The sequence below is a fragment of the Chinchilla lanigera genome, unplaced genomic scaffold (assembly GCF_000276665.1).
Source record: "Chinchilla lanigera isolate Chin_1 unplaced genomic scaffold, ChiLan1.0 scaffold00009, whole genome shotgun sequence".
In the NCBI taxonomy this organism is placed as follows: domain Eukaryota; kingdom Metazoa; phylum Chordata; class Mammalia; order Rodentia; family Chinchillidae; genus Chinchilla; species Chinchilla lanigera.
The window spans coordinates 26,883,115-26,899,064 of record NW_004955410.1 but is presented as its reverse complement, the minus strand read 5'-3'; the positions used below and the strand labels follow the sequence as shown (position 1 = coordinate 26,899,064).

The 15,950-nt window shown below is 40.7% G+C and overlaps 1 protein-coding gene across 1 annotated transcript in view; it reads left to right on the top strand.

Annotated features, from left to right (window-relative positions):
* The window catches only part of Osbpl3 (oxysterol binding protein-like 3), a gene marked incomplete in the record, with an annotated part of 164,511 nt that overhangs the window by 69,921 nt on the left and 78,640 nt on the right, over positions 1–15,950 (top strand). The window contains 1 exon segment of the mRNA XM_013510601.1: positions 11,361–11,588. Within this exon segment, the coding sequence (XP_013366055.1) occupies positions 11,493–11,588 (96 nt within the window).

Below are 15,950 nucleotides of genomic sequence, written 5' to 3'. Positions count from 1 at the left end.
CTGGAATATATATATATAACCCTAAATGATTCCAGTGAATAAGAAAGGAGGAGGGCTTCTGTGGAAATAATGTGCTCACATGGAGAACTTTGTCCTGGATTAATAATTCTTGTAACCAGAAAAGTAACCAGTAAGTTACTTTTCTATAGAATGGAACAATAAATAAAATATGGTCCATAAGTGAACTGTAGACTCAACATCTAGCAGTCAGGATACAAAGAGTGACTCAAAATACAGGAAACATGACTAATACTTTCAGATAGTGCAAAAGCAAAGCAGGAGTCCAAAAGAGAAACAAGACCAGTTGGGACGGGGGAAGGGGTGAGAAAAGGTTTCACGGAGAAGATGGAGGAAATTTCCACAGATGGGAGAGGTAATGTGGGTCAGGAAGGAGGGTGCTCTGTGCAGGAGGGCTACCCCGGACACAGGCAAGAAGCACCGTGGTGGGAGAGTACAGGTTACGGGGTCTGCATATGTGAGTTTGGGAGGTGGAGTTTGAGTGATCTCAGCTAAATTGTAATTCAGTGATGTCTGCCAAGTGTTGCACTGTGTTTTACAGGCATTATTCTAGTTAGACATCTTAGAACCGTGAAATTAGTCCTTCGCTGTATGCCTGTTTTTGGCTGAGGTAACAGTTTAGTAACATATAGCAAATGGCAGAAGATGTGAGTCTGAAACAAGCTCAGTATGACTGTGTACTGAGGATTTTAATATGCCAGGTCTTAAGACTTTTATTTCTCCTATAGTCATTGGGAATTTGCAACAGGGGACAGAGCCTAGAAAATGAATTGGACAAGCGAGTATAAGATGGATTTAAGTGATAAGAGAGGAAAAGTAGAGTCTGCTGTGAGGCCTAGTGGGTGTCTAAAATGGATAGCAGTTTTGAGAATAAAAGAGTATACAAGTCGGAGCCAATGAGATGAGAGCTACAGTCTGCAGCATTTAGAGAGCCGGGAGAGGGAATATGGTTGGATAAGGACTGTGGTATAAGGGAGTCCAAGAAGTCAGCGGCAGGTATCAGCATAAAGGCATGATCAATTTGTCCTTACAGGCTTAGCGCCCCGGTGTTTACTCAGAGCCCCCAGCAGGCTGCGCACGGGAGGAGGGTAAAGGACAGAGTGGTGGAGATCTGCCTTTCCGAAGCCAGTAGCATGGGTAAGATCTCAAAGAGCTAAATCTTATAGAAAGAAGTGGAGAGAGGACAGAACTTCAGGAACTGCTTGTGTAAGTGGGAAAGAAAAATAAGAGCCAGTAAGCAGCACTTTAAAGTTAAGAGAACGTTAGCACTTTTGTGTTTGTTGCTGCACTGTCCACAGTAGCAAAAGCAATCTAGATACCTGTAGACAGATGAATGCACAAAGACTATCGTATGTGGTCTGCGCATACAAAGGAATGCAATTCAGCCTTTAAACAGAAGGAAATCTTGCAATAGGCAATTCCATGGATGACCCTGGAGGACACTGCATTAAGTGAAATCGTCCAGTCACAGGACAAATACTACATGATTTCTCTTATATAAAATATCTAAAATAGTCACACACGTAAAAGCAGAGAGCATAATGGTGGTTATCAAGGGCTGGGTGTAGGAGAATGGACAGCTACTTAATAGGTGCAGAGTTTCAGTTTTGCAAGATGAGAAAATGGTAGAGATCTGCTATACACGTTATACCTATATATAAGGACTATACACTTTGTTTTTTTTTTTGTGGTGGTTGTTTGTTTATTTGTTTTTTCCAGTACCAAGAATCGAACTCATGACCTTGTGCTTGCCAGGCAGGCGCTGTGCCGCTGAGCTAAATCCCCAGCCCCTATACTGTACACTTGAAGTATGTCAATTTTATATTTGTTAACTGTTCTGATGACAATAAAATACAACTAAGTATATTCACATATATTTATATTGGTTCCTCTTAATTATATACTTAAAGTATATCATATATATGTATTTTAAAACCATATACATACTTAATACACAATATAAATACACTGTATTTAAGGGGAACAGAAACAGTGCACTGCTAGGCTCATAATCAAGGAGACACCCCAAAAAATTACAGAAACATGCTAGAATAATGTCCTTAGAATTAACATCAGGAGTGAGCCAAGGCTTGCAAAAAGTGGTTAAAACCAGGAAAACAGATATGAAAACCTATAGCCTGGCCAGAAGCACAAATAAAACATAAGCTCCCGGGTGTGGAACTTTTTCACAAAACATCAGAGTCAAAAGAATTATTTCATCTGACTTGTTTTCATCTATTTTTCTAAAAGAGAACTTCTAACTGTAGAGTATGTACTAAACCAAGAGGGTGGTGAAGCCCATCATAGTAAAGGGGAGAATATGCGCCCCAGCTGAGATAGGGGCTGCTGCCAGTGCGTCCAAACATACAGCAAGGGACTGAGCTACCTCATTTTCCCTGGGGTCTCTAACAGAAAACTGCTGGGTGGAAGTGATTGAGATGGCTGTGATAAGCCTCAAAGTGGGTGGATGCTTCAAAGATTATTAGGAAGGAAATCACTGAAAGCCCTAAACCAATTATTCCCCACCCTGGTATCTATGGAAGAGCTTTTACAAGATCCTGCTGCCCATGTTCCAACCCTGTGGTTAGAAGATGAAATAAATGCAGTAGGACATTTAAACAAGCATGCATGGGCCCACTACACTGAGGAGTTTTGTCTATCCACTGCGGAATTCTCAGATACGTTATTACTAAATAGGTGAACGGTTCGTATGTAGGAAAGGAAATGGGGTTAGCTTAAGAATCTGTGGAATCATACTGATTTCCTTTTGTAGTCTAGGATAGTGGACCATAAAAATACCACAGATGCAGGGTATCTTATTTTTTCTAGTTTATACCTGAGGAATTGGGGGAGAGCTATTCTCCATCCCATGGACTTGTCTCACATAGGACCAGGAAGGAACGATTTCCCAAAACACAGAGTGGGTTGGTTATTTCTTCCTTTAGAATAATTTCTTTCATCATAGGCCAAGGACACAACCCAGAGAACAGTATAGGAAAAGCAGTTCTTAAAGATCAGATTAGTGTATCAACAATTAGATAATCTGGCTTGAGTCAGGTATACATATTACTCTATTTTTATAGACCATTTAATAATGACAAGTACCAAAAACCACATTACAGACACAACTGGAATGACTGGTTCAGGGTAAGAAGGGTTGAGAACTACTGGCTACATCAGAGTTTCTCAAACTTTAACATGCACAAAAGTCCCCCCAAGGAATGTGTTACAGAATGTGTTAAACATATAGACCTATCCTTGGTTCTGCATGAGAATCACCTGTGGAGATATAAGAATAACAAAGCCTGACTCCGTCATAGATTCCAACATAATACGTAGGTTTGGGATAGTGCTTAGTTATCAACATTTTAAAAAGTCCCCTATATAATCTAACATGCAGAGTTCCAATCCACTGCTCAGTTAAGTCTGGACTATACAAAGTTCAAAGTTATAATTTATATTTGGCAAGATCCTGGAAGTTGCATACTTAGTATAGAGCATTAAGGATAGACCGTATGTGTTGACTTTTATGACCAGGTGCTCTTCTGAATTTTAGGTTCTAGTCAGGATAAGGTAGTTCATAGATTGACACCTGCTCACCACACAGAATGGACCTTAGCAGCATGGGATCTACCTCACTAACACTGCCTCTCAGTTTTCTGGAGAGCTGTTAGAGAAAACTTGACATGATGATTAAGTGTGGGAGGGGGGTGGTAGCAAGTGTATCTGATATTTGCCATACCCCACTTGTAGCAGCCAGATAGAATCTGCCTTAGAAATGAGTTAGGGTTTCCTCCAGTCCCCCGACAAATGTATACCAGAGGTCTCAAGATCTGTGCTGTGTGTAAAATGTTAGTCTGTAAAGTGGTAGTTAGACCTGTGCATTGAAATCACCTAGAGAACTTGTTCAAAACACAGGCTGATGAGCACCTGCTTCTGTTCCTGGTCCTTAGTCTGGGGTGAGTTCTAAGACTGCCTTTTAACAGCTGCTGCTGCTGGTCTGAGGACCACTTTGAAAAACACACTTCTAGGGTACTGAAAGGGAGTTTTGGCTTCCTGCCATCTGCCACATTACAGACACGACTGGAATGACTGGTTCAGGGTAAGAAGGGTTGAGAACTACTGGTTACATCAGAGTTTCTCAAACTTTAACATGCACAAAAGTCCCCCCAAGGAATGTGTTACAGAATGTGTTAAACATATAGACCTATCCCTCGATATTCTGATCCAGGTCATCTAAAGTGGAGAAAACGTTGCATTTTAAATAGAGGTCTAGAAGACTTTGAAGTATCTATATCTGAACCCTTTGAGAAGCTGATCATGGCTATAAAGTTATGGGAACTTAAAAGTGGTTGGAGGATAGGTGTGCAGAAATGGTCATTAATGAACACATTAATGTCAGGCTGTGGAGAAGCCTTCAGTGCCCTTGGTACTCTCGTCTAAGCATGTCATATGTGCCTGCAGAGCAGGCCATTTCCAAGTTTGACCAACTTGAGCAAAGGCAGGGTCACATGTCTGTGCAGCCTTGAGATGCTGGGACTAAGGAAAAGTCAGACGATGAACATTGCTTCCCAGAAATAGCCGTACATGGGTCAAAGTTAACACAAAAAAGCCACGTGCCGTGGACATCCTTGTAATCCTAGCATTCTTGGAGGTTGAGGCAGGAGGATCACAAGTTTGAGCCCAGCCTAGAGAACTTAGTATCTCAAAATAAAAAAGTAGAAAAAGGGCCAGGAATGTAGCTCAATGCAAAGCCCTGGGTTCATCCCTGGTACAGAAGAAAAAACAAATACATGAGGTAATTTAATAATAATAAAAATATGTCAATTCCTGGAACTCAGTCCAAAAAAAGTAAAGGAGTTCTGTTGAGAAGCAAACCTAGCTTCTCAGCAGGCCCTGTGACCTGACAGTCTTAGTGAGCTGTGAGGACACTGAGGGGCAGGACCTGAGGGCCCTCGGAGGCCAAGGCAGACGTAGTGCTAACACCTGCAGTGTGTGCCAGGCAAGGGGGAGGTGTGTGGTGCCTGTCCTTTCATTAATTGTTTCCAGGAGGCCCGGCAAGTACCAAAAACTACAAGTACCAAACAGACTGTTTTGATGGAACAGGCAGTAAGTAAATCAGGAGAACAAAATTTTCACATCACATCAGAATGTGTTGAGTATCAAATTACAGGAGCTTCAAAGTTTGACTCTAATTGTCTTCGCTTCTACCTGGCTGACACTGCATCTTTTCTTTAAATCTGGGGGGTGTTTCCAGCTGTGTGATGATGATAACTGCACACGAAGGTCCCTGTTACATGAGAAATGGGTAATAAAAGTAGATCTCTTTGGTCTGGAGAAGGAAATACTTGCTGGGTGGGAGGTGGGAATGGTTAAGGTTTCAATACAGGTTATGGTGAAAAATGGTTAATCTTGTCCTCTATAGTACCAGAGGGCAGATCTCAGACATGGAAATGATAGATAAATTTAAATTCTAAATAACGAGAAATTGTCTAGGGTAGAATTTTTTTAAATAAGTGCAATGGAGTGAGTGCTGTGTTTTTATCGTAGGATGTATTCAAGCACAGTCCAGTGGTGTTAGAGAAGAAATGTTTCCTTTGCCTAAGAAATGGGGCTAGAGTTCCTTCTTAGGTTCCCTGATTCTGTAGAATGATTGATATTTTTGTACTTTTTGTTTTACTTACTCAGTGGTGACAAATAAGTGTTTTAAACACAAACTAGCAGTGCGCTACTGTCAAGCATGGTCTTGTGGAAGCTACCATGTTTCAAACTTGCATCCACATGTATTTCTGTTGCTGGATGAGCTCTGAGCAAACACCATGATCTTCCCTGAAGAAGTGGCTTCTGAAGGGCCTGGAAGGAGCAGGGCATAAAGTTTACATTCTCTGGGCGCCTGCCAGACAAGTAAGCACTTGAATCTTTGGGCTTTTGAGCTGTGCCTTCTGAGAAGAGATTGCAGTGCAAAACATCTTGTTGAGAGTTGTTTGCTGTTGAGATACGGGAGGGCAGATTTGTTCAGACCCTCAACCTCAGTGTTCCTCCCCCAAGTACAGTCAAATATTGGCTCCGTGACCAGACCATTGTTAAGGCAGATTAACCAGAGCTTCACGTGGGGTCCTGGACCATTTATCAGTATGTGAGGTTATAGTGGTATATGAGGTATATGAGGTTATAGTTATAGGTTATAGAAACTGCTCATCATGAACCTCTGGTCTGAGGCTTTTTGAGCCAAATAACCAAAGACCTACTTCTAATTACTAATATGTATTTTTGACATCAAGATGCTTTACAGGGGGCCATTTCTATAAAGGTGAATAGCTAAGATTAGAATAATTCCATTTAAATGAGTACCCTGTTATAATTTTTGGTATTAATCTAGTATGTAATTTATTTATCTGTTTTGTTGGGAAATTGCAAATTTTCTGGAACTACATGCCTTGTGGTCTTCATGAGAGTTATTTCCAACTATGGAAGCAAATCTGTTTCTCAAGTCCAACCTAGCTAAATATATGCATGCAGACCCTCAGACTAACAGATTAATAAGAAGCTATGTTCTGTGTCACTCTTTCCAATCTACTAGTTATCAGTAAATTGCTTTTTTGGACAACCAATGGTGATGAGTTATATGGCTTTTATCCTGCATTTGTCTTTTTCCAAACTAAACATTCTGCTTTAATCATTTAAAAATAGTCTGTTCACACTTGTGCTCCAGATTTGAGGAAATGTTAATATGTTGGAAGACACAAACATTTTAAAATTATGGTGAATCTCTATTTGTTTTTGATTGAAGGAGGGATGTAGGTTCTTATCTTGTGCTGCATATGCCAGAAAAGAAGGAAATGGAATTTGTGTCTGTTGTGTCCATTCTATTCAAGCCAGATGCTTTATACTCATTTTCTCATTTAGTTCTCACAGTTCTCTGAGAGGTGGATATTGTTATTCCCCATTTGATACATAAAAACCAAAGACTAGTGCATTTGTCAAGGTACAGTGTTTGTAATAAGGAAGCACCAGTGCAAACCCTAGCTGGCTTCCTCTGAGGCACGTATGTATGTGGTGTGCACATGGCTTCTTTCCATCTTTTCCCAGTCTCTTTTCTAGATGACATTTGTCTTAGAAGTAAGTTATAAATCAGCCTTGGCAAAACAATAGTTACTAATTCTTCCCCATTTTTGGTAGAAATCCAGTCTCTTTTCACCTGTGGAAGCCCCAGGTTGCCACATGTTTGCATGACTTACAGCCATGTGACTTTCAACTGTAGCACTGGTTTTTCACCCAGGGCCTGGCGCATCAACTTCTCATAGCTGGGTGGCAGTGGTGAGAGGGGAACCTGATCACCCCAGAGATCCCAGAAGGACAGTTTTCAGTTGGCCTAAGTACATCTTCTTTTCACACCTAGTTGATTTGATGGCCCCATGATTTAGAGAAAAAGCAGTTATGAGTTTTCCTCCTCAACATGGTTTTATTGACATTTTTTGTAGGCAGGAAACTAAAAAGCAGCTCTGGAACATATTTGATCCCTCCAGCACATTGGCAAGGATGTAGTGCTCAGCCCTTTCAGGGATCAACCCCTTGCCCCAGGACCCAGGACCCTTCTGGGGAGGCTGCAGAATGTTCTGCTTCTTGATCTAGGTGAAGATTATGTACTTACAAATGTAAAATTCTGTGTGTGCTCTTAAGATCTGTTAATTTTACTGTGTGGAAGTTATGCTTCATTAAAAAAAATAGATGGAAATAAATTATCATCCTTAAGCTGTTCATAGTCCGTGATCAGGAAGCTATTACATTTTTTCCTAACTAATGAATCTCTTGAGTTGGACATCTTCCACTGCAGGGTCACTGGACGGGGTGAAAGCACTCAAAGAGCTTCACAGATAACCACCTCAGCCTCTCATGGACCCCTGAATCAGCAGCCTGGGCCCAGGCCCCACATCCCTCTTAGAGAATTCCTCATTGACGTAGGTCAGCACAATGAAAACAGCCACTTGGAACAGAATATGCCCCCTATTGAGGTTTCTTGGGGTTCCTGCTAATTTCTTCCCTCTTGTGATCCAGCCCATCCCTAGGGTCCTCTAGGGTGGACGTAATAGTTGCCTCTATCCAAGTGAGGACCCTGGCATCTCAGGTCCCTCGGTCTTGGGCTAGTGCTGTCATTTGTAATTCTGCTCCATCTAAGTATATCCTCCTCCCAGAACTTAAGCTACCCTGGGTCATTTTAGCTAAATTTTTGCTGAGACTAGTATGAAGGTAGGTTCTGTGGGATGAAGTAGATGTATTTCCCTGGGCAGTAATCCCAGGCTCTGCTGAGAGTGCAGATGTGGGAGGAGCTGTGGATTCTTACTTCCCCTGAAGGAGGTGAAGAGGCAGGGATAGGGTGCTGGTGGAAGCCTTAACCACAAGTGCCAACTTCAATGAGAATCAGACTTCACCTACCTACAGTCTTGGCCCAAGTAGTTGTCCCCTCCAAAGCGAGATTGGCAAGGTCAAAAGATAAAGATGGCCCTTTTTAGGCCCTTTAAGACAGGGTTATGACATTCTATTTTGGCACAGTTTAAGAATTCCTGTGACTGTCATTTTATTGCCCTCACTCTCTCCCTTCTTCACATTTCTCATGCTTCCATACTGTCATTTATCAGGACCTTAGCCCTAAAAAGAAAAAACAAAAACTTGCATGCACAAGCAGAAGTTCTTTGTTGGTATTCCTAATCCATTGTGGATATGTTGCTATAGCAGTGGAGTCCATACACATTCACACATGTACATAGGCACAGACACACATACACACACACACACTTACTCATTCAACCTTTTCCAGCTCCCATCAGGTTAGTTGTTTTTCCCTTTCTCAAGCAGCAACAGCCAACATGGTTATTAAACAAACTAGTAATATATCTTTACAGCTTCTCTGGGCAGTTTATAACTAGGTCAATTTGCTGTTAATTCAGATACCCAGTAATCATGTAATAATCATGTAATAATAATCAGTAATAATCATGGCGCAGTAAGAAGAGCTAATGTTATCAAGAGGCTGGTGTTGATTTGCTTTTGGTGTTATTTATTGTAGGTTTCAACTGCTATAAAAAGGTGTGTGTGTGTGTGTGTTGGATTAGGTGGTAGTTACATCACAGTGGACATCTTTGGCTATAGGCACCTGAATTTATTTTCTGAAATTTAGACATTTTTCTTTATTGGTTTGATTTTAGTTTAAAGAGCTTATTGTCAGTGAAAACATAAGAGATTTAACTATTGAATAATTAACTAAAAGTCTGATAACCTAACTAGCCAGTTTCCAGACAATTATATAACATTCTTCTGTTAAAATTAGACTATGTGAATACTAGTAACTGGATGGACTGGAGGTCATTTTTCTTATTGTGGTTAACATGGGTGAGGAAGTTGTAGAATTTACTTGAATTTAATGTGTTAAGTAAAATCCTTGACTTTCTGAAGCCCCAAACCAAACATATTAATTGCCCTTACCTCAGGGGTATGGATAAAGGTGGTGTGATTCCAGGGCTTCTCCCTGGAAACTGGGACAAGACAGTACTCCCAAAGAGCTGCAGAGGTGTCGGGAAGTGGCCCAGCTAGCTGGCACTAGGGCTATCCCTGTCTCTGCCCTGGTCCTCGTGTCTTTCCCCACCCCAGATACTTTGCCATTTCAGAGATTGGTATTGTGTCTAGAAAGGTACAGGGTGTTATCTCTGCAGTCACTCACCCCTACTCTTTCTAGTCCAGCTCTCCTGTATGGGACAGCAGCTGTTATCATCATAACTGGTCACTGGGTGCGGGCCAGTTTTCAACACCATGGCCAAAGGGTTGGGAGAGTGCTCCGATTCAGCCTCTTGCCAGTTGTGTGATTGGGAAAGTGACCTAACTTCTGAGATGCTTATTTTTTTTTTCCCATAAAATAAGTTTAATACTCTTGTCACATTGTTCATTAAAGGAAACAAAATTTGCTTGGCAGTAAATAATATAGACTTAATAAATTATCATTGTTTTAATCATTAACATGCCAATGTAGAAAATTTTACTTGCCCTTCACAGTTTTGTTACCCTGTCATATAGGGTTTTTAAAGACCATGTTTTCCAAAAACCTTGGGAAGAACAAATTCCCCATCCGTCTCCAAAAAACCAGAAAGAGGTTTGTAAAAATTGTATTACTTTTAACATGAAATTCACCTTTTTAACCATTTTCAAGGAACTGGAGTGTACAGTTCTGTGACATGGGTACTTCTACAGTGTTGGGCAGACATCATCAATATCTTGTTCGAGAATATTTTCATCATCCTCAAAGGAAATCGCACAGCCCTTAAGCAATTCCACCCCATTCCTCACTCACCCTGCAACTCCTGGCAACCACTGACTAGCCTCCTGTCTCTATGGATTTGCTGACTCTGGGTATCTATATAGACAGAAACTTATAAATAACATGTGGCCTTTTCTGTCTGGCTTCTTTACTTAGAGCAATGTGTTCAGGATTTATCCAAGTTATAGTGTATGTCAGTACTTCATTCCTTTTAATATCTGAGTAATATCCCACTATATGACTCTCACATTCAGTCTCTCCATTCTTCAGTTGATGTACATTTGGGTTGTTTCCACTTTGGCTATGAACATTGCTGGATCATATAATAATTCTATCTTTGCTTTTTTTTTTTTTTTTTTTTTGGTAGCAGGAATCGGACTCAGGACCTTGTGCTTGCCAGGCAGGTGCTGTGCTGCTGAGCTATATCCCTGGTGCCTATCTTTGCATTTTTGAGAAACTGCCAAACTATTCATGCTTGTACCATTGTTGGCTTTTTTTTTTTTTTTTTTTGAGACAGGGGCTCACTATATGGTTCAGGCTGGCCTTGAACTCACAGTGATCCTCCTGCCTCTGCCTTCCCAGTGCTGGGATTACAGGTGTGTGGCACCACTCCTGCCCCCATTGTTGGTTCTTACTATCAAAGTCTGAGGGCTCCAATACCTCTGTACTCTTTCCAACTTTAGTTATTGTCTTTATTTTGTTGTTGTTATTCTTTTAGCTATCATAGGGAATGTAATGTAATATCTCATTATGGCTTTGTACTTTTTACAGTACTGACTTTGTATGTGTATGGACTTACATTTCCATAGTAATATTCTTAAACCATTACATTGCAAGACTACATGAAAAACCACCTATACAAAATTTCCAATAGGAGGAAGTTGTAAAGCTTCGTTTCCTTCCCAACCTCTAGAGAATAGCGTAGCGCAGGGCTCTGTAATCTGTAGTATGGACAAGCCACTTGCAGATGATTTGTGCCTGGGGATGATGTTTGATACCTCTGACCTTCTTTCCAATTCCTTTTCCTTTGGTTTAGGCATTTCCTTGGGGTAATCAAAAATGTTTTTAAATATACTGGAGAAGAGCTGAACTCCCAGCCTCCGTATTTTCTGCTCCCCTGGCTTCGGATGGCATCCTGACTGCATCAAGGCCCAGGGACCAGCTGTTCATGATGAGTGATGAGAAGAACCTCGGCGTATCCCAAAAATTGGTCTCACCTTCAAGGAGCACAAGTAGCTGTTCCTCCAAGCAGGGAAGTCGACAGGTAAAGTTTAACTCATGTAACTTTTATGATACAAATTGAAATCACAGAGAAGTTGGTAGGTTAAAAGGTGCACTTTTACTTGAGAAAGCCTATTTCTCCAATGAAGAACATTTACTTTCATCTGAACTATATGAGGGGAGTCAGTTATACATAATTTTTAATAGTTTAGCTTGCATGCCTACCAAACAGGAAGAACTTTATTTCGTTCGCTGTATTATTTTATTTTTCTCAATCTTTATGACTGCTCTCAAATGTAGCTTTTAATATTCCCATTTTTCCCCATAAGGAAGCTGACTCAGACAGACCAGGTTACTTGCCCAAGGACACACAGCTAATAAGTAGCAGATGAGAAACCAAAGCTCTGTTTGGCTCCAGGACCCATACTTTATAGTCTGCTAGCCAGAACAGACAACAATCACTTTTCCACTAATTTTAATATCCACCCCCCAGGCATACTTCCTTCCCTTCACCAAACCGTTAGCAACAGCTTGCAGCCCCAGAGTAACTTAAGTCTCCTTGGCTTTATTTCTGTATTGGGTTGAGCAAATCTAGTCAACAGAAAGACATGGTCAGAAGAAATTGAGTAATTAACTTCTAAATAACTGTCAGGTAATTCTATGTTGCTTCTTGATTTCCTTCCTAATAAATCTCTGTTGGCAAGGTTTATTGGTTTTTGATCAATGGCAATAAATACACATTAATCATTATGATTCTTCCTGCTTCAGAGGGGGCTACCTAAATCAGATTTATAATCCAAGTGGCCTCTGAGCTTTTCAGTACCTGCTGGCTGTGCTGGCATTGCCTTTGCCCTATGGGAAATTCTGGCCTTGGTTCAGATTTGGAAGCAACAGCCGAGCAACCTCCCACCTCAGGCACATCCACATATTTATGTTGCTTTGGCACGGAGCTCTCATTTGGACTTTGCCTGGGTTAGAGAAGTGACCACTCTTGAATCTGTGATTCTAGACCAACTAGAGTTTGCCATGGGCCTGACATTGGGAGAGCTTTCTAGGGTCTCCTTTGAGAGCTTAAGAAAGAGCATTTTGCAACATTTGCTTGGGATGTAAATAAAATGACTACAATTAGTCATTGGCTAATGCATCACGGCTCCCTGGAATTCTATTTTCATAAAGGTAACTGTGCTTTCCGGCTTTGCCAACTTTCCACAGGGGTTTTTCCTCTCCCTAAGCCAAAATTCTAGTAGGGATTTGAGCAGAATGTGTGGTTTTCCTCTCTGCCCGTACCCTGTTGTTCCTAGTAGCAGCTGTTGTTACTTCTCCCTTTGAAGAAGGGAGAAAACTTGATTAATTGAAGTTCCAAGTACTGACCACACCAGAGGAGTTGGAGCAGCTCAATGAAATCCTCAAGTTCAATACTACAGAAACTTTTCCCAGGGTTTTGTTTTCAATTGATTTGGTTTATACAGTCCTTTTTTTTTTTTTTTAGGTTATAGCATAAAAGCAAGAAGAGTGTGCTTAAAGCCTCAATTTTCCTCAGACTTTGATATTGAGTCACTCAGTCACAGGCTGTGATGGGGCAGGAGACTTGGTCTCTCCCTCCTGGGAGACACAGCTGTACTTGGTGATCTGTCAGTTGCTAAACATAGTGATGACACAGCATATTCACTACATCACTGGAAAGTGTGAGCTAGGCATTTAGAACTTCAAAATGTCCATGGTAAGAAATTTCATTTGAGGAATGTTAAACTGTAAACTCTGTGCAATCTCCTTCTTGTTTTGAAAACTCCAGTTTAACATCATTTTCAGGTTGTTGTTTTTTCCTTTCTTCTAAAGAGAACTCCTGTGATGCTGACTTTATTGGCCATTGTCTGATGTGCTAGTTTTTTTCTCTTGTGCTTTGGAATTATAGTTAGAGACTCACCTTGCACTGGTCTCAGAGGTTGTTTCTCTGCACTCACTCTGATTCTTTTAGGGATTTGCTGTTAGCTACTTCCTTCTCCAGGGACCCTTGTTCAGAGCCAAATCTTATGTTTGCAGATGGGGCTTCTCTTCGGTGATGATGATGGAGTATCTAAGGTCTGCCACCAGGCCCCCAGACAGTACAGCCCATGTCCAGTTGAGAGATTACAGCTGTCTCCTCTTTCCTCCCTGGGCAAGCACATTTTAAAAGCCCCCTTTTCATCATGATGTGAGGGCATCTCTCCGCATGTTCTCTTATTCCCAACACTCAGCCTGGCGCAGGTCCCAGCCTTTTTCTGGCGCCACTTTTAACCCTGATGTCCCACAGAAGTAGGTTGGTGAACACCTCTGCTAAAGTATACTTTGCATTTCTACTTTACATTTTGTTTCTGATCAGGGGAGACATTTCAGCTTTTTTTTTTTCCTTGTCATAGTCTTTTTTCACCAACTCTAGCAAGGTATAATTGGCAAATAAAAATTGTGTATATTTACAGTGTGTACAGTGTTTGATCTATGTATACATTGTGTGATGATAACCGCACTCAAGCTCATTAATGTCCCTATCACCTCATATCCTTATGTATGTGTGGCAAAAACATTTGAGATCTATTCTGATAGAAAATGTCAAATGCAGTTGTCTTTTGGTATCAACTGAGATATTGGTTCTAGGATCCCCATACTTAGCAAAATCTGAGGGTACTCAAGTCCCTTGTATAAAATGGCATAATATTTCCCTCTTGTCTATTTAAAATCATCTCTATAATTGCTTATAATATTTAATATATAAAAATCATATATTAGTGACAAGGTAAAAGTCTGCTTATGTTCAGATAGTTTCTTTTTTCAAATATTTTCAATCTGTGGTTGGTGGAATCCATGGATATAGAACCTTCAGACACCACTGTTCAAGTGTACATGATAAAGTATCATTACCTGTAGCCACCATGTTGTACGTTAGATCTCTGGAACTTATGCTTCCTGTGCAGTGGAACTTTGTACTCTTTGACCATCTTTTTCCCCACCTACTAGTCCCTGGTAGCGTCATTCTTTCTTCTTCTGAGTTTAACATTTTTAGAGTGCACACATTTGTTTTTCTTTGTCTGGTTTCTTTTAATTTTTTTTTTTTTTTTTTTCTTTGGTTTTTCTCCGGTACCGGGAACTGAACTCACGACCTTGTGCTTGCCAGGCAGGCGCTTTGCCACTGAGCTAAATCCCCAGCCCCTGGTTTCTTTTAATTAGAATAATGTTCTCCAGGTCTATCCATCCATGTTAGATTTTATTCTTTTTAAAGGTTGAATAATATTCCTTTGTGTATGTGTGTGTGTTTGTGTGTGTGTGTGTGTGTGTGTGTGTGTGTGTGTGTTTCTGTGTCTGGGTATACACATCACAAAATATTACCATTATGTGTTGCAAACATGAACTAAAAAAAAGAAAGGAAGACAAGGGAATGGCAGAGGAGATCTAGAGACTGAGGGAGGGAGGAGAAGGTGGGGGAAAGGGGAATAAAGGGAATTAAGATATGCTAAAATCTTAATTTTAGGGATATAAGAATATCCCTAAAATGAGTGTAAACATGTCCTACATATGTATGCTACGCTATGTTGGTTGAAGACTTGGTCTTCGAAAGTTTTAGGTTTTTCTGGCACTTTAATTCTCATCCAGTGTAGCCAGGTGAGGCCCTCTGTATTTTAGCCACAATGGCTTTCTATTAAAATTCCTTGAACTGCGTTTGCTTTTGTCCTTGTTCTTGGAACTGAACTTGAACGTGAATTTGTCCTTCCTATCCCAGACCTGCTCTGTGTAACTATTCCCTTAACTGTATGTCTGTGTTAAAAGAGCTTGCTAGGCTGGGGATTTATTTAGCTCAGCGGTACAGTGCCTGCCTGGCAAGCGCAAGGTCATGAGTTTGATTCCTGGTACTGGAAGAAAAACAAAACAAAAAACAAAAACAAATAAAAGAGCTTGCTTCCTTGGAGGGAAAATGAGACCTAAATGAATAGTAAATATGAAGTACCTGGGCTAGCACATGCGAGACAGTGAGAGTGGGTCAAGTGAATGAATGAATACGCATTCAGTTGCTAGGTACAAAGATTAATATTCATGAAGCTCTATAGATAGATAAAGTGGGTTAAGAGATATCTAAGTGGGAGGGAGAATTGCTATTTAAAAACCTTTAAAATGTGAGTAATTGCAATTTCCTATTGTCTTTTTCCCACTGCCCCCTTACATTTCCTGCCTAGAATTTTCAAAGTACACATTTCAGGAGCCAGATTAGGCTGAATAAAGATGATTGAGTATGGTTTGTTTTTGCTGAAAGAGTGTTATAGCCTGGAGTTTTATTTTTTCAGCCAGTATTTATTGAGAAGCTGTGATGAAAAGGCCCTGAGCAGGGAAGTGTGAGGCTATGGAGCATAAGGCAGCTGAACAGACCATTGCAAATAAG